The following is a 26,619-nucleotide window of genomic DNA, read 5'->3' as shown; positions in this document are numbered from 1 at the left end:
TAACAGCTTTTGTTGTTATTCACAAAATGGATGTGTATTTATCCGGGCATAATTTTCTTACCCTCGTGTCTCTCTAAAGCCAAATAACTTGTTGTATGCAAAAGAGCAGCTTGGACATTCTGTAAAATACCTCCTTTTGTGTTCTGTTGTGAGTGCTGAGATGGCAATGTCATGTAAAGCTTTTGCTCAAATATGGAAAACAGCCTTCGTTTTATGGTTGGAAACTGTGACGTTTCTTTCACAATAACCATTTTCTTATAATCACGGTGATATAAACCATTTAAATTTATGATGTTTTATGGCAGCATGCTGTTTTAAAAGCAGACTTGAAGTGTCAAAGAGACAGTTTGACCATAAAAGTAACTCTTAAATCTCTGCAATAAACAATATTGTGCTTAAATCAAGACATTCTCTTTATTATAGAAAACCATCATGCATATTTAATGAACCCTCACAGGAATGCTTGTTTACAATATATTTTTTTTTAAGAATCTGTTATGATATTATGACTAAAGAGAGCCAAATCGGTGTACAAGAGCCACAGGAAGATGCATCTACTTTTGGTACTTGTTCTTCAGACACTCTGGATCTGTTCTTTGACTTATTACTGGTCATTTAGAAACTGCACTGCACAATCAATGGACCCATCAATTAGTCGATGTGTTAGTTAGTCACAGGGGTAAAAACCCAGCTCACAATTTCAGTTCGGTTTAATCCGTCACCATTCAACTCCCCCTCCAAATTTCAAATTTCTTCACATCTTCAACTTTAGATTTAAGCGCAGTCTGCAGAATCTATTCAGCATTTAAAGAAATGCTGACATGTGCTCAAAGAACTGCGAAAAATCATGCTGTTGGCCGATAACTGGATGTGACTTGTCCTCATGTTGTTTCAAACCTGAATGATTTTCTTCTATGCAACACAAAAGGAGATGTTTTGAAGACTGTTTATGCTTTTGTATATAATGAACATGAATGGGTACCGTGGCTTTCAAACTCCAAAAATGACCCAAAAAGATTCTATATGATTTTTGCCCAATGTTTTAATGGGATATTTCAGACCAAAATCTAAATTATGTCATCATTTACTCACCCTTGTGTCTTCTGTGGAACATTTTATTTTATTATTATTATTTTTTTATTCAACCAGTGGAAGTCAGTGGCTACCAAAACTCACCAGCATTCTTCAGAACATATTATTATTTTATTTTGTATAATATTCTTTTTTTTCTGAATAAAGAAATGCTTGCAGATCATATTGGCAAGTAATTATTTTTCTTCTTTTTTAAGTCTTTCAAATGTGTGGTTATCGTATGAGAGCACAAGTTAAATAAGAGGATATGTGGGCAAGATATTATGATGGGAAAGTAAATAACAAATTACATTTTCTCACATAGAACTGTCATACGGAGCCCTGCACATGACACGCAGGAAAAAATATAAAGCTACTAATTCTTTCCCTCAATGTACTAAAAGGTGCACACGATTACTGTAGCATTCCCTCGATTTACTATTGCATTCACTCAATTTATAAAAATAGAGCGCACAATTTACTAATTCGTTCCCTCGATTTGCTAAAGTGTGCGCACAATTTAGCAAATTGAGAAAATGCAATAGTAAATCGAGGGAACACAATAGTAATCGTGTGCACGTTTTAGTAAATTGAGGGAACAAATTAGTAAATCGTGCGCACAAGTTTTTTTGTTTTTTTTCTTGCATGTCATGTGCGGGGCTCCATAAATATATATTTATATTTAACTATAATTTTATTTTTAGTAATTTTTCTTCAACTTATTTAATTTTTAATTTTCAATTTGTTATCTAAGTTTTTCATATGATATCTATTTAATATATTTATTTTAATGAACAATTTAATTTAGCGAACAAAAATGATTTGTAATATTTTTAGTTTTACAATAACAACACTGTTTGACAGCCACATTATACAATATAATAACTATAACATTCTTCACAATGTCTCCTTTATTTCTCCACAAAAAGTAGGTTTGGAACAACCTAAGTAAATGATGACAGCCTCCGTTCAACTATAAATATAATTCATAATTAGACTCAGGTGTGGTAACCAATTGGACTGTGCATCGAGGCTTTTCTGTGCAGGATTTTTTTCACATAAATGCACCCACATATGTCCACTCATACATATACACATCAAGTGTAGACGCTTGACATGTTCAAAACAGATATGGACATTATTACATTTCTATGTCTGATGTAAATATGTGCAAGCCAAGCTCAGAAACCTGATGCTAGCAACAGATGGAGGGCGGCTTGTAATTTCCAGGGCACTGCTATTGGAGATGTCTGTCGTGCAGCTGCTTACTGCAGTGTTAAGAAAAACAGCATCTGGGTGTTTGTATGTGCGAGCGAATGAGTGATCGTGAGAGAGAAGTGCTGAACCACTGAATGACTGAACTGACAGTATCGAGAGCATGACACAGTGGCAAATCCCAGAAGTTTTTAATCATTTGTCGTTAAGTGCCAGAGATAAATAAGCGATTAAGACTTTGGATTCCTTTAGGAGTGTCACAGAATGGCCTACCCAGCTCGATCCGCTAGCCACCAGGTGCCAAGCGCCACTTCCTGTCAATGGTTGAGTGGGGAGACCTCTGGGAATCACGTTTCCACAACAGCAAGCTACAAGTGTGTGAATTTGCATAGCTGACAAGCCAAATGCTCCAAGGAATGTGCTGCCGTCTCTTCAATTAAACACTTTCTCATTAGCTTAGGTGTAATTGCATTGTGGGTAATTTAAACTAGCCATAAATTCTGAAACAGAACGTGATTTGGGAGCACCAGTGTACAATAACTGTACAAATAATAAAACATTGGCTGCATTTTTTGTCTATATTAAAAGAACTATGCATCTATCTTTATTTTTATGAATTCCTATATTTTTTTGGTTTCTCATTACACTGTATTTGTTTTAGTCTATAAGTGTGCCTCTTCTTGTCTTTTTATTAGTTTCTCATTGATGTTTGTTTGCTGTTATAATGAGAGCCTGGCTGGTACAGTATATCAACATATGTCTCCAGGCTGTCCTCTATGAGCTGAATACAGATGCTGAAGAGGCAGAAGCCTCCTGCTGTTCATCTAAAACCTTCTGTCACTGACACTGGAAAACACTTTCCTGGAGCCAAGAGAGTCCTTCAAACCGAAGGGCTTCCAAAACCACATTTTCACAATACAACACTGATTAGAAAAAAAGAAAATTTTCCTGGCATTCAGGTCTCTCCACCAAGTACAAAAGTACAATTACAAGTCTTTGAACATCATCTTTGAATATCATCATGACTTTCAGCACATACAATGACAATAGAATGAAACTGAATAAAGCTATTAAAATATTTTTTACACTTAGAAAAAAAAATCTTTTAAGAAGTATTAAAAGGGATTTTTGGGAAACCCAAAATGGTTGTAATTGTTATACCTGCATTGACATGAAAAATAAACATTTTAATATTCCACTTAAATATGACACACAGAGCTCAAACTTTAATTCCGTCTGCTCGTCGGCAAGCCCTTGTTGTCTTCTGAGTGACTGCGTTTATCAGCGTTTAGCAGCGGATGCCCAAAGTGTTTGAGCTGGGAAAACTTCTAGAAACATAGTTATGGCGTTGGCCAAACTTCTGAAAACATTTATTAATCAGAGTCTGTGTTGTAATGGGTGCTAATTCACAAAACGATGATGCCAGCTGGATCTTGTCACAGCTGCTCTGAAGAGGACTAGTTATTTCTGTCAACCACTGGCAGCGGCATTGGGCTGCTTGGATACAAATCATGAATGCTGTCTATTTTTGTTCTTTGGGATCTGTTGTTTTTTTCTTTTCTTTTGGCTTTATCAAATGTTCTTTATAAGTTGGAGCCATGGCCTAGTGGGTTATGTGGATGATGAAAGTTCGAATGTGCCTTTATACATATATAATATACTTATAACATATCTAGCTCCTTGTCTGTTTGTGCAGTAAAATTCCAAACAAATCTCAGAATGCACAATATATTGATATTATATCAGCCATTATTACAGATTTTATTTTATTTTATTTTTAGTGGATACTGTAATTTTAACTGTGCAGTCTTATTTCTCTTATTTAATAATAAATATTCAATAAATATATTTAGCAAATATAAAAAGAATATAATTTTTCATGCTGTGAATTTATAATGTTGTGGTAGATTGTGGTAAATGTACTTGTGGTGTGTTTTACGCAGTTTATTCATTTGATTATATCTATTTATTTATTTATTTGTTTTTTGGAAAAAAGTACAAAATCATTTTAAAATCAGCCTTTTATCAGTTATTTGTCATAACATAATTATTAACAGCTTATTGGTCAGGATTTTTGTTTTATTTTAGTGCACTTCTAATGTTTATCATGTTTTTGTTTTGAACCAATCACAACAGTTATGCCTTCTCTACAGGCCAGTGGGAATTTGCAGATTAATATATTCTAAATCTATGTTCTGGATTTGTTTTGCAGACACATTGAGAACTGGTCTGGGTTGCAGACTTTGAGGGATGTCGACATGGAGTTGTACACTGGGATTCAGAGACTGTGAGTACCACATCACTGCCACATCTTGCTTAGGACAATAGTTAAAAAAATAAAGAATAATAATAATAAAACAAAATCGCCAAAGATAGCTTTTTGATCTGCTGCCGTCATGGACGTATCTTTACTTGGGTCTTCATAAGTAGGGCTTCCTCTCTCACAAGAGCCCCTCAAACATCTTCTTCCACCCTATAATAGCTCTATTGGTTAATGGAGACCAGGAGCAATGATTAGAAAGTTTTTCATTAGCGATTACCTCTCGCCTTTACTATTAAGAGGATGTGGCAGAACCTGGTCACGGTCTGCCACTGGAGGGAATTTCTGAGCTGAGAAGATTCAGAGTAACCCCCAAGCCCCAAACCACAGTGAATGTGTGGTTTCTCTAGGCTTTCAGCATGTGAAATTATGTTGGAGTCTGCAACATGATAATGATGTTATGATCTAGGGCATCTGTTTTTAGGAAATGACAAATAATTAATCATTTAAAATGCTTAAGGTACTGCTCCCGGAAGGCAACAAATCATGCAACTTTTACATTTGTGTTCTTAGTAGTGAGACAAGAGGCATAACATTTTTGTTGTCTGCTGCTTTAAATGTTCAGTCTCTTCAAAGTCATTTCAAACTCTGATCTCTATTTTTTTTTTTTTTCATCAGTTGGTTATTCCAGTTATTCCAGAGATATTGTTCTTCTGTTTTTTCATTGTATTCAGACTGGATGTCTCAATTCTCAAATAACTAGAATAGTTATTAAAACTGCACAGTTAATGTTATAGTTATCGTCCTTGGGTAAACAGGTCTTTAGAGACATGCTTGTTGCATTTTCTAGCAATCATGGTTACAGTAATGAACCATATGTTGTTGATCAATCAATCTAAATGTTGCAGTCCAATATCAGCATTTTAAGAAGCCGACGGGATTGCACTTACTAAAAAACTCGTAAATAATTTTCTGTGCAAACTCATGTCTTCAATTATCCTCCTCAGAATCAGTCTCGTCTGCTCTGAGACCTCCTTTCAGGCCACCGTTCACGAATCAAAATTGGCAGTTGGTGATTATCCACGTTAAGTATCATATTCATCGGGCTTAAGTCTCCAACCTCATGCTAAAATAAATACTTTGGTGTATTGGCTCACGCAAACATCCCTAATAACAAGAGCAGAGAGTGCTTCGTGCAAATAAACATCTCACAAATGCCAATAAAATTTTTTTATTCAGTATACATAATTGATTCCAGCTGCCAGCATAAATAACTCCAAGAGCAAGGATGCAGGCTCTTGATGATATTCTGCCCTTAATGATGTTACTTCTGGAGAGGAGACAGACTGGAAGAGAGGATTTGATGATGTTTTTATTTAATTTTATTTTTTTACTTCCACATTTCCCCTTTTAACAGTAATGCGAGACAGCTAGGCAATTAACAGCCCGTTTAGCCCCTAGATGCTGTCACATCCATTTAAAATGATGAACATGAACTGGTCTTTCACCCTTTTTTTTTAACCAGCTCACCTCCTCTTAGACCCAAGCACATAAAATATTTGTGAAAAAACTTCAAATCAGAACAACTTAATGCAGCATTTGACATTAGCATAACCTAATTGTCCTTTGCCACAGGTGCTTTTTTTTCTGCATGCATGAAACTGAAGCTGTTTGAAACCTTCTATAGAAATACAAATCTTCTCTAGAAATAGTGAGATAGATTTGTTGTAAATTTTTCAAATTTTGCATTTAAAGATTAAAAAAAATCTGGTCAAATTTGTTGGGATCCCACTTGGGACTAAAAATTACTAATACATGTTTATTTGTCCTTTCCATTGCAGGAACATTGTGAACTGCAACTTGCGTACGATTCAGTCGCGAGCCTTCGCCAAGAACCCCTACCTGCGCTACATGTGAGTCCTGTGTGCTAGATTGTTCTCGAACACCTCATTTGAAAGTCAGTTGTTTGTTCCTTGAGAATCATACTGTTAGATATGGATCGGGATGTTGGGTTCACTTGTTCATCTACACCAGGCAATAGATCTTCTTAAGTAGGTCATGTTTAGCAAATGGGGACGATGCATTTTCTATCTTTGTATACTCTGCACAGTATCATGGCGAGAGATGCTTTGGACCTCCGTGCATAATTTATGTTGATAAAGTTCCCTGCCAGGTGTTACTAAGCACCACCAGCAGCTATTTCTCAAAAGTGATATTTGCGAGTAGCCTGGCAGACACATTCGTTGGATTTAAATCGCTAAAGAGCAGTTTTGCAGAGCTTTGTCTGTAGATATTTGATGGCTTAAAATTGCTTGACCGAAATAACCTCTTGAAATTCTCTGTGTTAGATCACTCGCTCCCTTCCTTGTTGTGACAGTAAGCAAAGACCCTCTGTTGTGTGCTCTGAATAAACAAAGATTATCTGAGGTAGAGTTGCCTGAGTTGTAGGGGAGAAGGTGGTGGAGAATGCGGCAAAGAGAGAGAGAGATGGTTTACTTAATGAAGGCTGAATGGGACGAGTGTGACAGGACTGTTATTTCCCAATTTCCTGCCAGTGAGCAGTGGAAGGGACATGGAATCGCACCTCCTGTCACCTCCACACAGTCCACCCCAATTTGTGCTGTCCATCATCACCTGCAGATGCACTTCTTATTTTCTCTTGGTCATAAACTGATGTTGGTGAGTGGCTATACAAAATGTTTGGGAACTCTGTGTCATGTATTTGTCACTACATGTGTCCACTGTAAGCACTTTAGTGTTGTGTACTGGAACCTTTTTTCTGTCTGTTAGTCAGTCACTTGGGTATCTACATAGTTTTTGTACACTTGTCCTGGAATTTAAACAGAATTTTTCTGTAACAAAATAGCTGACTTATTTTTCTTTCTAAGGTTATATTCATAGTTAACCTGTGTGTTTATCCCAAATACACATTTAAATAATATCTTCTAATAATCATCTTTTTTATTTTTTTATTTTTTTACTTGTTTGGAAATCAATCAATATTTTTTTTTTCTTTTTTTCGCCACACGTCATGTATTTCACTGTTTCTCATAATTTTGTCTCATAAGCATGTAAAGTATTATTTTGGTTAATCATACACAATATACCTAGAAAATGAATTGTCTAAGTAAATAGGGTAAACTTTGAATTTATACTGACTTTTACAATAAATTTTGGCAGCCTATTGTTTTGGAGATTCACTGAGCTTTGTAACGCTTGCAGTAAGAGTTTCGCTACCAAGGGGCCTATTACCATGTGTTTATTCGTTTTTTTTTTTTAAACCCGACTGCCAAAGGATTTTTTTTGAGCAGCTTTGAATAAAATACATAGAAATCAATGCAGGGGCCTATTGCTTTGGTCGATCTGCTTTTTGAAGTGGGGCATTCACTTTCATGTGTCTACTAGCCATGTGTGGTGAGGCATCTTTTTTTTTTTCCATTGGATGATGGTGCAAAGACGGAATATATTCAGCAATGGTTTTCATTGGTAACTTGTAAAGGTTATTCCCTAAATAAAATGTCACTTTTCCTTTATATGGATAGCTTGCAGGCTGTAATATTTCAGTTTTTCTAGTCAATTTTACTCTTAAATAGCAGAACATTTTTAGTTGACAATTATGTGCAAAAGGATGAAAATGTGTCAAATCGTAACAGACCTGTCACGCTGTCTAGTCTCTGTTTCCCTGGGTGTTCACTAGTGGGCTCACTTCCCCTTAGGCACTTCACCATAGGCACTAGAATTCCTCTAGTCTGGTCCTGTCTTCACAGTAATTGCACTCCAGTTAATTGCACCAGGTGCAGGCAATCTATTTGTCATTAGACTCCTTATAAATACCTGTCTTTCCCTGTTGTTTGTATGGAGTCCTTACCCTTCGTGTTACCAGCGTTCTCGTCTCCCGAGATTTTCCCTTGCCTTCTCGTTTCCCGAGTTCCCGTTCGTTTCCTTCCTGTACCCTCTTTTGTTTTGTTTGTTTTCCTGGACTGTTTATTTTGATACCCTTATTTGATTAATAAATCTTACCTGCAATTGGATCTCTCCCTCTCCCTGTGTCTCTCTGGTTCACGATCGTCACAGAAGGACTCCATCCCAAAAGATCCAGCGGTATGTCTTATCATATTTCCTCCCCAGTCACTGAGCGGATGAGGAATGCTTTTGAGGGTACCCGCCTGGTCGTGTTCCGTGGAACCAGGGGAGGTCACTCAGGAGCAAGTGGTCGAGAGGAGGCCCGGCAGCGATCTCCACTGTGGCCTCCCGTCGACTCTGGGTTCGGATGGGAACCGCCGTCTCCCCATTGTGGACAGAGAGGGGAGACAAGGCGCAAATCAGCTGAGCCAGCGCCTCTGCACAAGATGGCCGCCAGTCCAGCGCCACGGTGCAAGATGGCCGCCAGTTCAGCGCCAATGCCCAAGAGGGCCGCTGAGACGTTTTTGGATTATTTCTCCATGCTGTCAAAGATCCTAGAGATTCTCTAAACTGTTCACGTCACGTCTGCTGAGCCAGCACCACAGTACAAGATGGCCACCAACCGAGCGACACTGCACAAGATGGCTGCCAGCCCGGAGCCACTGCACAGGATGGCAGCTACAGTGGGCTTTCCTGAGTGGAGTCAGGTTCCGATTTACCTTCCAGAGTCGAGTCAGGTGCCCGTTGACTTTCCAGAGTTGAGTCAGGTTCCGGTTGACCCTCCAGAGTCGAGTCAGGTGTTCATGGACCCTCCAGAGTCAGGGTTAGTCACCGTCGACCTTCCAGAGTCAGGGTTAGTTACCGTTGACCCTCCAGAGTCAGGGCTAGTTCCTGTTGACCTTCCAGAGTTGAGTCAAATTCCAGTTGACCATCCAGAGTCGAGTCAGGCTCCTGTTGACCATCCAGAGTCAAGTCACATTCCAGTTGATCCTCCTGAATCAAGTCAGATTCCTGTTAACCTTCCAGAGTCGTGTCAGATCCCTGTTGACTTTTCAGAGTTGAGTCAGGTTCCGGTTGACCCTCCAGAGTCGAGTCAGGTGCTCATGGACCCTCCAGAGTTGAGTCAGGTGCTAATGGACCATCCAGAGTCAGGGTTAGTCACCGTCGACCTTCCCGAGTAAGGGTTAGTCACCGTCGACCTTCCCGAGTCAGGGTTAGTCACCGTTGACCTTCTAGAGTCAGGGCTAGTTCCTGTTGACCTTCCAGAGTCGAGTCAGGTACCCGTTGAATTTTCAGAGTTGAGTCAGGTTCCGGTTGACCCTCCAGAGTCGAGTCAGGTGCTCATGGACCCTCCAGAGTCAGGGTTGGACACTGTCGACCTTCCAGAGTCAGGGTTAGTCACCGTTGACCTTCCAGCATCAGGGTTAGTCACCTTTGACCTTCCAGAGTCAGGGCTAGTTACAATGGACTCTGCAGAGTCAAGACTAGTCCCTGTTGACCTTCCAGAGTCAAGTCAAGTCACTGGTGATCTTCAAGGACAGAGTCGGGTCACTGGTGATCTTCAAGGACAGAGTCGGGTCACTGGTGATCTTCAAGGACAGAGTCAAGTCACTGGTGATCTTCAAGGACAGAGTCAAGTCACTGGTGATCTTCAAGGACAGAGTCAAGTCACTGGTGATCTTCAAGGACAGAGTCAAGTCACTGGTGATCTTCAAGGACAGAGTCAAGTCACCGGTGATCTTCAAGGACAGAGTCAAGTCACCGGTGATCTTCAAGGACAGAGTCAAGTCACCGGTGATCTTCAAGGACAGTGTCAAGTCACCGGTGATCTTCAAGGACAGAGTCAAGTCACCGGTGATCTTCAAGGACTGAGTCAAGTCACCGGGGATCTCCATGAACAAAGGCAAGTCACCAGTGATCTTCATGAACAAATAGAAGTCACCAATGATTTTCATGAGCAGAGTCAAGTCATCACCGATCTTCTGGAATCCAGTATAAACACCATGGGATTACCAGAGTTTCGTCCTCCCGCTGGGACGTGGTGGTCTTCTGCTCCACCCTGGGGGGTCCGACCTGACCACACTGTTTTACCTTGTCATCTGGCCCTCTGTCCCTCCATCCCTCCCCCTAGTCCTCCACCGCTCCACCTCCCTCCTAGTCTCTTTGTCTGTTGGTTTTCCCTTAGTTTCGGGTGGAGCATCTGGCAGCTGCTCAGTGGAGGAGGGGGTAATGTCACGCTGTCTAGTCTCTGTTTCCCGGGGTGTTCACTAGTGGGCTCACTTCCCCTTAGGCACTTTACCATAGGCACTAGAATTCCTCTAGTCTGGTCCTGTCTTCACAGTAATTGCACTCCAGTTAATTGCACCAGGTGCAGGCAATCTATTTGTCATTAGACTCCTTATAAATACCTGTCTTTCCCTGTTGTTTGTATGGAGTCCTTACCCTTCGTGTTACCAGCGTTCTCGTCTCCCGAGATTTTCCCTTGCCTTCTCGTTTCCCGAGTTCCCATTCCTTTCCTTCCTGTACCCTCTTTTGTTTTGTTTGTTTTCCTGGACTGTTTATTGGATACCCTTATTTGATTAATAAATCTTACCTGCAATTGGATCTCTCCCTCTCCCTGTGTCTCTCTGGTGAATGATCGTCACAAGACCAAACTTTAACAAAAATAAATAAATAAATAAATAAACAAACAAATTATATATATATATACAATTATTAAGAAATATATTTGATCAAGTAAAAATGAAATAATATATATATATATATATATATATATATATATATATATATATATATATATATATATATATATATATATATATATATATATATATATATATATATATATATATATACAGTACAGACCAAAAGTTTGGACACACCTTCTCATTCAAAGAGTTTTCTTTATTTTCATGACTATGAAAATATATATATATATACAGTTCAGACCAAAAGTTTTTGTTTGTGTTTGGTTTCGCTTTGCTTTGCTTTTTTTTTTTTAGCTTTGTTTTGGTTACATTTTTTGTTTCGTTTTGCATTTAATGTTACAACAGTAACTTAAGGGTAATTTTGGTAGTTGTCTTTTTCTTTTCTCCCTCATGCCAAATTCTCATGAATTTTCTCTCTGTCATCCTCTCTTTTGCCCTCTCTCAGACTCTAACTTTGTCCTTCTCTAAAACCAATCACTCATAGACGTCACCCTTCTTTTTCTCTTGTTCTCATTCTTTTTTTTTTCTTTCTTGGCCTTGGCATGCAATCTCAGTTTTTTATCCTCCTCCATCATTCTCTCTCACTCCATCCATCTCTCTCTTTGTTCCTGAGATGACATTATTTATTATTCATGCCACTATTGATGTGGCTGCTGTTTTATTCCCCTCGCAACGGGAGGAGCGCGCTAAAACAGCTTACATCTTTTCCTTCTTTGTGAAAGAACTCCAAAATGAGCCTTTGACTTTGTGGTTAGTCAGTCAGCCATGTCTCCCTTTCTGAAATGCGATAGGATGCTCATCAGTAAAGGAGAGACATTCCATTGTCTCCGCGGGCTCCGAAGGCCCCTGAGCCCCAGTGAGAGCTTTATTTGGCTTGATGAAAGTTGAGTGCTTTGAGAGAACACATTAAATGCGTTGACGCCGTCCTTTTCGCTCATTGAAATATGAATCGGAAATTAATGATGATGCCTGTTGGTGATTTCGATGAGCTTTATGAAATGTTGGCATCAGCTCGGAATGACTAATCACATTTCCGGCAGGCAATATTTGCATTTTTGCATTATTCATTTGTGTCAGGCGAAATGTAAAGCTTAAGGAATTTGGTCGAATAATGCTAATTCGTGTGATTGCTATACAAATCAAGTCAATTTTAGGGCTGGATATTGCCAACTACATCATGATAGGCTAAAAATATGATGCTTCGGTATATCGCCATGCATCACAGATTGTTTCAGGTTGTTTTCATTTGTTTTGTTTGCTGCACTGATAGTTGCATAACAGATTTGACATTTTTAGGGTTTATATGTCCAACTAAAATATGCAGGATTTCATCACAGAGCAAAAGCAGGATTCAAGCAGTCGAGCCATGTTGCGGCCTACCAGTTTTCACATTCATTGCACTTTACTTTCCATTACCAGCCCATGAATCCGAGCAATGAGACCGTCACTCATCATGACCCATGATGCATTGCAATGCCACTTTTTCAAACTTCTGAAAGACAGCTCCCATAAAACTCAGAGCAGCAAACTGATACGGATGAAATCTATTGTCTATAGAGGTCGTAAAGTTATATTCTTAAATATGTGGGATACCGACTGTCCCCAAATTTTTTATTTTCTCCAGCCTGTTCATCTGTCATTCTCTTTCTTATACTGTCACTGGCTGTCATCCTTCACTGTTTTATGTACTTACTTTCACACTCTCTCTTCAGGAGCACAGGCCGCTGTAGTCAAAGAAGAACCAGGCTTTGCAGGATGTTTTGGTAGTTCTTCCTGAAATACATGCAAAGATTGCAAGGGGATTCCAAATTTGCAAGCTCCCATATGATTTGACTGGCTTTAAAAATAAATTCTAAGAATCAGCTAATTTATATTGAATATAATTACATTTTATATTTTATATTATATATATTTTTTTATATATATTTTTTTTTCTACCAAAAAATATTGGAATCAGAGAAATCACAACCTAGATTCCTTTCCTTTTGATGGAACCACAAAAGTTAAGATACACTGAATATATTATATATCATATCTTATATATTTTTAAATGTTATATATGATATGATTTTTTTTTCCTACAAAAAATCTGAGAATCAGAAAAATCACAACCAGAATTGTAAAATCCCTTTAGATTCCTTTCCTTTTAATGGATCCACAAAAATTAAGATCAACTGGAACAAGAACTGTTAATTTCCATTTCACTAATGGAACTAAAATCATCAAGAAGAAGCTGAATTGAAATCAGAACCAGAATCAATAAATTCCTTGAGATTCCCACCCCTACTGGTCCACCAGTGACCCTGACTCTCACATTACAGTCTGGTGTGTGTGTGTGTGTTATGGAATCAGTGAGCTGTGGGTGGTGAAATGCCTGCTGTGAGGTTGTAGAATGATGTGACAATGTCATGTGCCATGTTCATTTTTCGTTAGAATATTTTACACTTACATTTAGTCATTTTGATGATGCTTTTATCCAAAGCGACTTACAGTTGAGGTATACAAAAGCGATTCTTCTTAAAGAGGCAAACAGACACAGGAAGTGTTTGTAAGAAGTGAATCAGAGATTTTATTTTTATATAAAATCGAACCCGCTCCATCCCTTCCATTCTAATTCTGTCATTAATGATTTAAATGCAGTTCAGACCCTATTTTAAAGAACTAGACTTATGCGTTTTCTACCATATCACTGTTTCTGACATGATGACAACATAATTAAAAGCTAAAGTGTTTTCAGAGCTCTCGAAAGTCTTTCCTGAACAGGTTTTTTTTTTTTTTTTTTTGCTCTGAAAAGCTGAATATAGTCATACATTTATTCAAGGTCCATAAGAGCTTGAAACCAGGGAGGTTTATAATAATCTCATTCCTCAACAGCAGTTTCTCTGGAAGTACACAGTTTAAAATCTGCCATTAATGCTCAAGGTGGCTCAGTTTCTGAACGTCTCACAGTGAGCTGAAAATGCCACGTGACTAACTCTGTGACTGACTTTATATATAAATAACATTATGTTAATTTCTAGTTATACATATATTATTGTTCCAAACATAATCTGTCACTTGTAAAACATCTACAATAAAGTAATTACAGTATTACCTATATAATTATATAAGTTCTATATAATAGTAATTTTTAAAATGACTTATTTTGAATTTAGATACATTTATATATAGAGTATACATTTTTTTTTCAACATTTGATGCTAGTTTCTTGAGCACCAAATCAGCATATTAGAAAGATTTCTGAAGGATCTTGCAACTGTCAGCTTCATCACAGGTATGAATTACATTTTAAAATATATGTAAACAGAACACATTCTGAATTGTAATTATATTTCATAGTATTACAATTTTAATGTTTTTAATCAAGTAGATGCAGCCTTGGTGACCGTGAGAGACTTTCAAAAGCATTAAACTTTTGAACGGTATTTGAAGTGTATTATTTCTCATTGAATGTCGTTAAGTCAGTTGCATTCCTAATGCCGTTATTTGTTATATTAACAGGGAGTTTGTCACTCAGTGACAGACTGAACCAGTCTTCTTGAACTGTCTCATTGCAGTGCAGGAAAAACTGAGTAGGAGTGTTTATTTCAGGATCAGTGTTTAAAGACACACAAAAAGGTCCATCACACCAACCTGCACTCACCCAGTGAAACTCACACCCTCCTGCCACTAGCACTCAGCATCAGCATCATCTCTCCATGGAGAGATGTCCTTGTACAGCAGGATAAAAGCTCTCTCCGGCATACACGAGAACAGGTCTGGGCCATTAGAGGCCCAACTAATTGGCTTCTTTGTCAGAGATGTGTCAAAAGAGGAGGTTTCTTCTTTTGATAGCCAAGGCTTCTGACAGGGTCCCTGTGACACCCTTGAGAAAGAGATCATGTTAGGGTGACAGGCAAGGTCGGGTGGCAGCAGCTGACTCACAGATTTCAGCATTGATCTTAAGCAAAAAGCTGGAATAGGAAACCTTAATGCTTTCTAGAATTCAAAAATAAGGACTTGCTAAATAAATATCTATTATACATACTGTAGCACTTTCATGCTTTTGATTCCACTCTGAAGTAAAGTATTAGAACACTCCGGTTGAAACATTTATTAGAATTTATTAGTGCCTAACCTAACCAAATACGCACACCTTAAATGCACATCCTAAACACAGTGTCATAACTTTTAAGTTTCTTTGTCTATTTAATGCGAAACAGCTGTTCGACTTAATAAAATGTACAACCAGTTTATTTTAATACAATTTTATATATTTTTAGTTTTATCATTCTTTTTATAATTATATTTTATTTTATTATAATATTTTTTTATATATATGTATTTATTTTTATATTATACTCTAAAATTGTTTAATATTTTTTAAGTCAATTAGTTAATTTTTCTTTTAGTTTTATTTATTTATTTTATAATTATAAATTTATTTTGTAACCTTTCACTTTTTATGATTTAATTTAAATTAAAATTTACATTTTGTTTGCTTCATTTTATTTGTTTATTAATCTATTTATTTTTATTAATGTATTTTTATATTAAAATATTTTATATTATTATTTTATATTCTAAAAAAAGTTATATTTTGGTGAATTTTTTCTTTATACCTTATGGGTGTATATAAGTATTTATTAAATTATTAATTTATAATATTTCTTTTATTATTTTTATCTCATTAAAAATGATAATCTCTGTTAAATATCTGCTCTAAACTTTAGAGTTGCAAGTGTAAATTTTGACTGCAACATGTTTCGATCCCTTTCTCCTTTTTTTCCCTCCAATTTCCTGTGTCATTCGAATATGGCAATCATATATCAGCATATTAACATTCATTTTCCAGTATTGCAGGTTTTTATTTCATTTTTAGTATTGCAACATTTTACTGTCTCTATTTCTAAAAAGTGGTCAATTAAAGTGGGAAAAATATTAACTTCCCTTCCAATCAATAAACCCACAAGTCCACCACTACTTTCCATTTCAGTTGTCACTTTTGACTTACTTAATGGCATGAAACAATACCACTAAACTCTCTAACTTATTAGCATTCATGTCATACTTGACCAAGCTTTTTTCACCTTTATGAAACATGAAACGGTGTCCATTTGTCTGATGTCTTTTTTTTCTTTTTTGACTTAAATAGATTGGGTTCTAAATGATGGAGCGGTGTTATACAGATTAAAACTGTCAATCAAACAGTGAGAGTGGTATTTGTGAGGCTGGGGTCTGGCCTCCTGTGCTCGGCTCTCAGTCACTTGTTCCATGACGGCGTCTGCATGCTTTGTGCTGTACTTCAAAACCACAGCATTGACTTGCTTACACTGTATGGTGGTTTGTCAACCCAGGACCTTTTTGTCTGCTCAGAAGTCTAGAAGTGCTGGGATTTTTTACAGAAAGAGAGCGAGATCTTGTTTTACTGGAAAACAGGCATGATGTTAACTCTGGCCCTTATGCAGGAGAGGCAGGTTCAAATAAGGCTTGCAATGTATACTAATGTGATTCCCTCTCTTTTTCCAAGACAAATTTCTATCCCCTTGGGATGTGTAGATACACAGTAAAAAACGTTGGGTTGTTTTTTTTTAACCCAACCGTTGGGTTACACATATTGGGTCAATGTGTTGGGTTATCTTAAAATTTGTTGGGTCATTTTTTTTCGTCGTTGGGTTACTTTTAGTTATAACCCAACTGTTGGGTTAAATATGTTTCCCACTTCCCTCCGGTTCGCTGTACTTGAATCACGAGACAATCCAGAATCCACATGTCCTGGTGCTTGGTGACAAGGAAATATCCTCCCAAGATTTTATTATTTTAAACGGGGAGGCGATGGAACAGAAGATGATACTACAAGCAGTCGATCTGTGTTTCAAACATTTCTTTGTATATGACATCTACTTCCCAAAGCCCTCTGCTCATATTTGAGAGTTTATGTAACACACAGTCTTTAATAGTTTCTTCTGCACACTGTCTCCTCCTTAAAAACTTTGTATTTTGTAATCAGTAAAAAACTTTTTTAATTTATTGATCATCAGTAGGTCCAGCAGCTGGTATATTTTTATTATTATTACTTGATTTTATGATTATTTTTTGTTTTATTATTATATGTTAGGTTCATTTTATTTGAAAGTCGTAATATTTGCCAAGTATGGTAACCCATATTCAGAATTGGTGCTCTGCATTTAACCCATCCAAGTGCACACACACAGCAGTGAGAAGTGAACACACACCCGGAGCAGTGGGCAGCCATATCCAGCACCCAGGGATCAACTGGGGGTTTAGTGTCTTGCTCAAGGGCACTTCAGCCATGGGTATTAAGGGTTGAAGAGAGCGCTGTTCATTCACTCACTCCACCTACAACTCCTGCCAGGACAGAAACTCGAATCGGTGACCTTCGGGTTACAGGTCCAACTCTCTAACCATTAGGCCACAGCTGTGAACTGTATTTGCACATTTGTGTGTTTTGATATGAATATGAATTGACACATTTGTACATCTTGAAAATGTCAGTTGTATTTTTACACATTCTTGTACATTTAAATAAAATATTTTAAAATATATTTGTAAATGTGTTATTTGCATATTAAAATAAAATCTGTAATTAACAATAAAGTAGTTTCAACTGTTGGGTAACTTTTAACCCAACAGGATTTTAACCCAATGGGTTGGGTTGAAATAACCCATAGATGGGAAGGTGCTATATCAACCCATAGTTGGGTTACAGGTTGGGTTATTTGTAACCCAACATTTTTAGTGTGTACAATTAAAATACACCATCATTCGAAACTATTGGCTTTATTTTTGTGATTACAAAATGGAATTTCCAACACTCATTACTCCAGCCTTCAGTGTCACGTGATCATTAAGAAAAATCTTCTAATATGCTGATTGGATTTGCTGCTCAAAAAACATTTCTTGTTATTGTGCTAAACAGCCATGTGCTGTTTAATATTTTTGTGGAAACCATGATACTTTTTTCAGGGGTCTTTGATGAATGAAAAGTTCAAAAGAATATATATATATATCTCACTGATCCTCGGCTATTTATTTATTTATTTTTTAATAACAAATTTTTGTAGCTATTTTATTTATTTATTTATTTATTTAATATATTAAGCATACATGTCTTATATTATGTGTAACAGATTATACATTAAAGTCATTTGCCATGTTTATTTAATAATGCAAATTATATTTTTTTTTAATATAATAATTTATATTGTTGATTTATTATATAATTAATAACTTGATGATAATTCATATAATTTTTCATAAATTAGTAATGCAAACTACTATTACTTTCTTTATAAAACTATTTAAATGATAAAATAATTAAAATACATTTTATAAATTATAATAATTTGCAAGGCTATTAATTTAATAATGTAAATTATATACTGTATATATATATATATATATATATATTTACAACTGACATGACAGTTGTTCATAAACTGAATAAATTACTATTTTTTTATATAATTATTATTTATAAATATCATTATTAAGATACATTATATAGATTATCATTTTCAAGATTATTAATGTATTAATCTGCTAAATCAACTGTAAATGAGCCATCCATTACCTGATCATCTTAAACATGTTATTCAAGCATCGATCTGTTTGAGCACATTGACGCAGTAACACTGACTCAATCAGTGGTGCGAGTTTGGGGCGGGACTCTCTGTTTGTTAACAAATGACAACATCTGGAGGAAAACAGTCATAATCATTCTAATTTTACCTTTTTTTGTGAGTGCTTGTATGCGAGTAGATTTAGGCATTATGCATATCTCAGTCATCTCACTGGGCTAAAAGCTCATATTCTGAACCACCCTCCTTGTACCGTAGCGGCTGGCCTCTTTCGCTAGTTTTCCAGTAAGGCGGTGCTCCCTATATCAGCTGGGCTAATGGGCTGTGATGCTCAGATGCGCTGGGCACAGCCTGTGCTCTCCTCTGGGAGGTCATGCCAACCCTGCTGACACGGTATGGATCAATACCTCTGTTGCGGGACCCCATGCTGGCCGCTGAGCTGTTATCTCCTGCAAACCAATCCTGGGGAATGAATGTCAGCGCCGTCTTTATTTTTACAGCCCGGTTTTCTAGCATCCATATATAAACTGTCGGTAAGCACAAGGTATAAAAAGCAACATTAAGAGAGATGCGGAGGGAGATGGTTCAGCATTTTACAGTGGTTTGGAATAAATGATGCAAAGAAAAGATGATGGAGGAAGAGAGAATGAAATCAGGAGGGGGTCTCGCGTACAGTGATGAAAAGGATCGCAAAAAGGAGTGACAGAAAGAGAGATGCAAATGCACACAAACACCGCCACATGACAGTGGAACTGACAGCTCTGCGTACGCAAATATCACTGTTTGTGGGAGTTTGTTTGTTCCTCTCTGTCTGCCATGTTTAATGTGCACAGTTCACATTTGTTTGGTTCCAGGGCGGAAAGTCAAACACTTCTCTCCTCAATTTGCATCTTCATTGTAAACCGTGTGTATTCATTTGCTATATAGACTACGACAGCCTGCAAAGTTAATGAAAAATAATCAGCGCGAAACTAACATGCCAGCACATCTGCCTGTCAAAAGCATGATAGAGGATTTTGGATAGTTCAGCATTAGCGCTGCTTTTGAACTAAAATGCCAGTATTTTCCCAACGGAAGCACATAGTACAGCTCTGTAAAGAAGGGGGTTTCAAGCTTTTTGATGCCAAAGATTGCCAAGTGTCAGGCTGTTTTCTTTTTGCAAGGAATCCTCTTCCTAAAATTCCTAAAATATAATGGCATAAATTCTGATTTATATTGTGGTTTTTTTATATATATGGTAAAAGTGAAAGTGAGTACCATTCATATTTGTACTTTTTTATCATTTAAAGATGAAACCAATCCGATGTATAATTGACATTTGAGGCTTAATATGTATTATAAAAAAAACACTAAAAGTTTTTCAGTTAAAGTGTTTTTAGCTTGTTTATTTTCATATAAAAATATGGCATACAGTTGCATCAAACAATGGTATAAACATCATTCAGTGTAAACTGTCATAATCTTAATTAATAATCGCAATTACAGTTTCAAGGGAAAAATAGACAATTATGATTTTTGTCATAATCGTGCAGCCCTTATGCATGGAGCTTTCTTCTAATCAGCTGGTTATCTGATAGACATCAAAAATATGCAAAGTAGAGGTTGTGAGGTCTGGAATTGAGAACCACTTACCTAGTGTATAGCATGGTTGCAGGAAAGGATGCTGAACACAGGAACTTTGCAAATTGCCTACTTTAAAACGTTGAACTGTGGTTCTCAATGCCAGTTTGAATATGGCTTATGCCAATCCTGTTTGTCCCTTTTCTCCCCATTATTTCCTATCATCTCTCTACTGTACCTACAGAGGCCAAAAATAAGGTAAAAGCAAAATAATGTTGTTCTTGGAGCTCTACAGAGTAGAGTCAAGTAGGCCAGTCAGGTTCAGTATCCGAATCCCTGCTGGTTTACTGCTCTCAGGAAAATTATGTTTAGCTCCTGCCGTGGTATGAATATAATACTTCATTATGCTTCCGCATTCCCAGAAGGCCACTGCAGCCCAACTTGCTGCCAAACCTTGGAAAGCCCAGGCTCATCTGCGCCCAGTATTTTGATGATGGACCAAGTTTGCCAGGTGCACCTCTAATGCGTCGTGCACTTGCCTGTGCTATAATTAAATCTGTACTGCTAATGATCTAATTAAAACCCACAGGAAGTTGAAGAGAGGACTACAGCATTTTCATTAAGTAATGGCATGAAAGACTGGACAACTTTGGCATCTGAGTCCAACGTCCTCACTTGTCTCTCATGAGTTGGACAAACCCTGTTACATAACGTTCCCTCAGTCTGGGTACGTCAACGGGCTCTAATCTCTAAAAGAACCCGGTGGAGAAAAAAAGGAAGAAAAGTCAGTTGTGTGTTCTCTCAGTTCTTATGGCTTTCTCCCGCTCAACTTTCCTCTTCTAATCCATTTTGACACAGACAAAAAGCATGCAGAATCTGCTGTGGTTAAGGAGGCTTATCTTACAAAACATGTTCGGGTTGAAAAAAAGAAAAAAGTGGGGAAAAAAGGGTGGGGAAAAATGGAGTATTAGGTCAGGGCTGTGTGCTCTTGTGCTTGGCGTGCAGAAAACGTCCCTTTGGGTTCTGTCAGAAGCTGCCAGGCTGTACAAGCTTGGAAGAAGCCTCCGTCACACAGTTCATTAGAATACACTGTTTGGAGAAGATAGCTGGCAATGCTGGTCTGAGAAAATGTCTTCATCAATTTGAAGTTTCCCAGTTAGTCCTACTAATAAGTCATTACCCTGCTGAAAAGACAGACTTAAGTTGGAATTCCCATGCTGGTTAAAGCTGGATAGTGCTGGTCTAGCTGTAGATTTATTCTTCACCAGCAAAATATGCTCTCAAAAAGAAGCGTCTTTCATGCTGTTGGTTAAAAGCCAGCAATCAACATCCAAATCACAATGTCTTCAAGCACATGTTAATACATGTATACTGTAATCATGCATTAAACATATCTGTTATACATACACATTAAGATTTAATTTTAATTTATAATAAAATTAATTTATAATTAACATTTTTTCAATTTCTTTTTTATTTTATCCATTTTTAATTGATAAAGTTCTCTCTCTCTCTCTCTCTTAATTATTTTTATTTTTGAAAAATGCTAAATAAATTATTTTATACGATTAAAGATGTAATAGAGCCTAGAAAACAGACACACTGTCAAGTTTAAACAAAGGAAACTTTTTTCCGAATAATATTTATATATATATATATATATATATATATATATATATATATATATATATATTATTCTTAATTGCATTTTAACATATACGTTTTTTAAACAATATAAAATGGTTCTTTGTTTTTCAAATTGGTAGTAAATTTCACATCTTTATTCATAAGTTAATGCTAGTTTGTTATTTTAGTGATGGGGTCCCTTGCAAACAGATCATCATATTTCATAAATCTTCCAGAGTGGTTACTATGCAACACGGAACTGACTAAATCCAGATTCACTTCTGCTTGAGGAAGAGGTAGCCAGGTCTGCCAGTTCCCTGGTCCCATCAGTAGTGGAGGTGTGCTACAAATGGATTTCCCTGATGTTGTTTCTGGCTCTGGGCCTTCGAGCAGTCACACGTGCCAGTTTCAAGGTGCCATCTGTGCCTACAGCTCAGGGTGTCTTAGCTCGGAAACAGTTCAAGATGGCCCCTTCCTCCTACAGTGCTCACCCCCAGCAAGACGACATGCCTGCTTTCTTATCTCCGTCCTGTTGCCACAGTTGCAATCGTACAGCATCTACAAAAAGCCAAGAGAGCCATTTGGCAACATCTTACTGCATCATGTCATCAGAAGTACTACGGCCATTAACATTCTTCTCATTTGGTGAGGGAGGGGGGGGGGGGTGTCAGAACATCACAGTCTAAATGGAAGCACCAATGAATACAGAGAGCTGTTAATGAAAGACATTTGCATTCGTCGCTCAGCAAGAGATGTTGTGATACCTAAATGCTTTCCACGGTGTCTGTAAACCAGCCCACCTATTTAATGACCTTAATCAGCTGTGAACCGAACAGCTTTGAAAATGATGCTTTTAATAGAGTGGGCGGACTGTAGGCCAGTAAATGGCTGCTTGCGCAAGTAGACGTTTTCTTATGACACATCGTTTATCAAATTCCTATGATTAATGCTGTGAAATAATAAGCGATAAAAGTGTAAATGTGGGTTTGTGTGACGAGGTTCATTGGAGGTAGGGGATGGAAAGTATTTTCTTGAAGTGGCAGACAGGAAAAATTTTATATAAATAAAACATACATTACCTAATATGTGTAATCCAATAGATTACGTTACTAACTAAAATTTTTAGCATGTAATTTAGAATAGATTATAATTTGTAAGTAATCTACCCAGCACTGATTACATATAAAAGTATAAAAAGAATAAAACTCAACAACGTAAGGGACAACAGTACATGAGAGACTTTCTTTTGAGAACAGGCTCTTAGACAAAAAGCTTCACGCCGTTGAAGTCGTAACCTAATGGTTAGATAGTTTGACTCCTAACCCTAAGGTTGAAGGATCGAGGCTCAGGCTGGCATACCATGACTAAGGGTCCCCTTGAGAAAGGCAAAACCCCAACTGCTCCCTGGGTGCTGCAGCATAAATGGCCGCCCTCTGTGTGTGTGTGTGTGCACTTTGGATGGGTTAAATAGAGAGCATGAATTCTGAGTATGGGTCACCATACTTGGTTGTATGTCATGCCACTTTCACAAACTCCTCATTGTGTTTAATGCTGGCAAAAGAAAGAGTCCCACACTGGGTACCAGACGTGAAAGCTGCGGGCATGACCATCTTGCATAGTTCCTTTACTGTCAGCCGCTGTTTCATCACTGAGGATGCTTTGTCCCGGCCCAATGTTGCAAATTATGTGTGGTGTGGGCTTTGCCATCCTGACACATCATGCTGAGGGCTCATGTTACATGCAGTCAATCAAGGGTGTGAGGATAAAGGAGGTCATGGAAGTTACAGTGACACCTCCAGTCGGAGTTGTTTTTTTGCACTGGTTCGAGCCACCTGCCTGGATGACATATGCCACACAAAACCCAGTCTCACAGGAACACATGTGAATAGATCCTCAGGCCATACTTTTGACCATCCCGATGCAGCTTAATGAATAATTCCACCTTCAAATAGGCAGAACATAAGGAGAAATCATTGCATGTCACCAAAGCCACCTGTACAATAAATTTCAACTGTAATGTGAAACTAATTTTTATACTCCAACTGTGCACCATCAATGAATGAATGAGAATAGAGAATATGATAATAAAATACTAGCATTCTGTATAATACATACTGTATACTGCACATAGATAGATGGATGGATGGTTGTTATTTTTGCTGGGTCGTTGGTTGGTAGGTTAGTGTTTTTTGGCGGTTGGTGGGTTGGGTTGTTTTTTGGGGGTGAGCGTTTGGTTGGTTAGTGTTTTTACCTGGGTGGGTGGTTGATTGGTTGTTCTGGGTGGATGTTTGGTTGGCTTGTTGTTTGTCCTGGGTGGTTGATTTGCTAGATTGGTTGGCCTGGGTGGTTGCTAGAAAGTTGGTTGTCCTGCGTGGTTGCTAGACAGTTATTAGGGTGTCCTGGTGGGTTTAATAGAGTTGCAAGGTGGTTGCAAAAAAGCTGTGTTGGTGTTTTGGGTGGTTGCTGGGGCATTTGTATAGTATTTCTAGTTGGTTGCTATGTTGGTGAAAGATAGAGATAAATATATTGATAGACAAGAGATTTTGTGTATAGGTAATACAAGCAATGGATGGAATTGTTCTGGGTGGTTCTGAGTGTCGCTAGGCACTTTTAATGGTAGTTTGGGTAGTCACTAAGGTGTTTTTGATGGTTGCTTTGCTGTTATTACAGTATGGTGTTCTGGGTGGTGGCAAGGGTGTTGCTAAGAAGTTGATAAATGTTTGCTAGACATTTATTAGGTTTTCCTGTAGGGTTAATAGAGTGTTGCTAGGGCATTGCTTGGTGGTTGCAAAGCAGCTGTGTGGGTGTTCTGCTGGTTGCTAGGATATTTTTATAGCATTTGTAGTTGGTTGCTATGGTGGACAGAGATAGATAGATAAATGATTATATGAGATGTAAAAATAATTGCTGCAATTAGTTATCACAATTTAAAATGATAATAAGTAATAATTAGAATAAGATCAAGAAAAGTAATAATGTGATGTCTTAACTTAAAATGTCTGTGCTTGACTTACAATTATACGTTTAGCTAAGTTAATTTTAATTGAATACTTAAGTTATCTCTAAAAATATGGTAAACAAGTTATAACTAATTGCGAGAGAGAGCTAGTGGTTGCTAGGCAGTTACTAGGGTGTTATGGAGTACTGGTACTGACCCGTCCTTGTTCATACTGGACTAGTCTGTTTCCATCTAACCTACCCCATTCACAACTCCCTCTGTTGCAATGCATCAGCTATCCAAAAAATCCCAGTATGCACACCTAAATACTAACTTGACTTGAGCAAATCAAAAATCATCAGCTAAATGAGGAAACACTTATAAACTATTAAACTATTTATTGCAGCTTGTGTAGTGCCCTTTTGGCAGGCGGGGACAGGAGAAGCTGGAACACAGAGAGTTATAATCTGCCATTATTGTGCATGAAATAGCACTCTTATGGACTGTTCTTACTCTGAATAATGCAGCTTGTTTAAGTAATTACCAACGATTGTGTAGCACTAGAATGGAACACAGCCTGTAAGTGGGGCCCTGTTATGCCTTCTGTGGATTGGATCATTCAGTCAAGATTATACCACTTATATCAGCCAATGCACACAGTCTACGGCAGTCTGTAAGTGCCTGGGTATTAGATTTTTCTGCTTTTGTTCCCTTTTCTCGAAAATAGGATGTTGAGAAAGATCAAAAGACAGACAGTCAGGAGGTCAGATAGACACTGAAAGTGTTTTAGAGTAATAAATCAGCCCGCATTTGCATCACTTAGACTTTGAAGCTCTCCTTTTAAGCAATAGCCTTGATTTTAGAGCGAACATACTTACTTTTCTCTCCCTGTTTCTGACATTTGCAAGCATGGTTAGGGATCCATTTCAGTTCTTCTATGACTTCCTTGACCATCAATGATTGGAAGTTCAGCTAAGGCCTGGTGAGAATGTACTAGAGCTCTGATTGGACGACCAAGTACTGTAAGTGCTGCCCATCTCTTGGACAGGTATATGACATCTTTTATATATTTTTATTCTACTAATATCCTGGCCACTCACCTCAAAAAGGTAATAGGGTCCTGGGTAATGGTCTGTATCTAAATAACAACTCCATCTATCCATTTTTTCATTCTTATTTCATTCGTCACTTTTGTCCTTTTTTGTCTTCGCTTTCGTTGTCCCCTTCTACCGCTCTCACCATTACCTTGAGAAATGGCCTCTGCTTCAGTCAACTCATTATTTTTCGGACTTCAGCAACTCATGCTGTGATCCTCGCATCTGTCTGATTATAATTCCACCAGGTCTCCTGTTCACAATAAATGAGCTCTTTTATTCAGCGCCAACTGGTCTCCAGGTAACATCCGGTTTTTCTTTTTCTTTTAAAGGAATAGTTCACAGAAATGAGCATTCTGTCATCATTTACTCGACCTATTGGTGATTATTCTAAACCTTTCATGACTGAAAAAGATATTTTTTCAGCGAATTTATTTTAGGAGGTATTTATGATGTGTTTGTCCATACAGTGAAAGTTAGCAGTGTTATTTTGGACACCATTCAAAAAGCAAAAATGGAGTACAAGGTGAGGCATTTACTGTTTAAGTGAATGAGGCCAGTTTTGGAGGATTTTAAAGCAGAAATGTGAAGCTTATTTTCATATAAGCACATACATTAAATGTTCTATTATTATCATCGTATTTTAACATGCATTTGCATGTAT

At 37.5% G+C, this 26,619-nt stretch overlaps 1 protein-coding gene across 3 annotated transcripts in view; it reads left to right on the top strand.

Annotated features, from left to right (window-relative positions):
- The window catches only part of LOC132133462 (NT-3 growth factor receptor-like), a 246,746-nt gene that overhangs the window by 53,948 nt on the left and 166,179 nt on the right, over nt 1-26,619 (top strand). For all 3 annotated transcript variants that reach the window (XM_059546308.1, XM_059546307.1, XM_059546306.1), the window contains exons 2-3: nt 4,499-4,573; nt 6,388-6,459. In XM_059546308.1, coding sequence (XP_059402291.1) covers nt 4,499-4,573; nt 6,388-6,459 — 147 coding nt within the window. The remainder of the gene's footprint in view (nt 1-4,498; nt 4,574-6,387; nt 6,460-26,619) is intronic.

This window comes from Carassius carassius, chromosome 50, assembly GCF_963082965.1.
Source record: "Carassius carassius chromosome 50, fCarCar2.1, whole genome shotgun sequence".
Classification (NCBI taxonomy): domain Eukaryota; kingdom Metazoa; phylum Chordata; class Actinopteri; order Cypriniformes; family Cyprinidae; genus Carassius; species Carassius carassius.
This window is presented reverse-complemented; position numbering and strand designations above follow the sequence as displayed.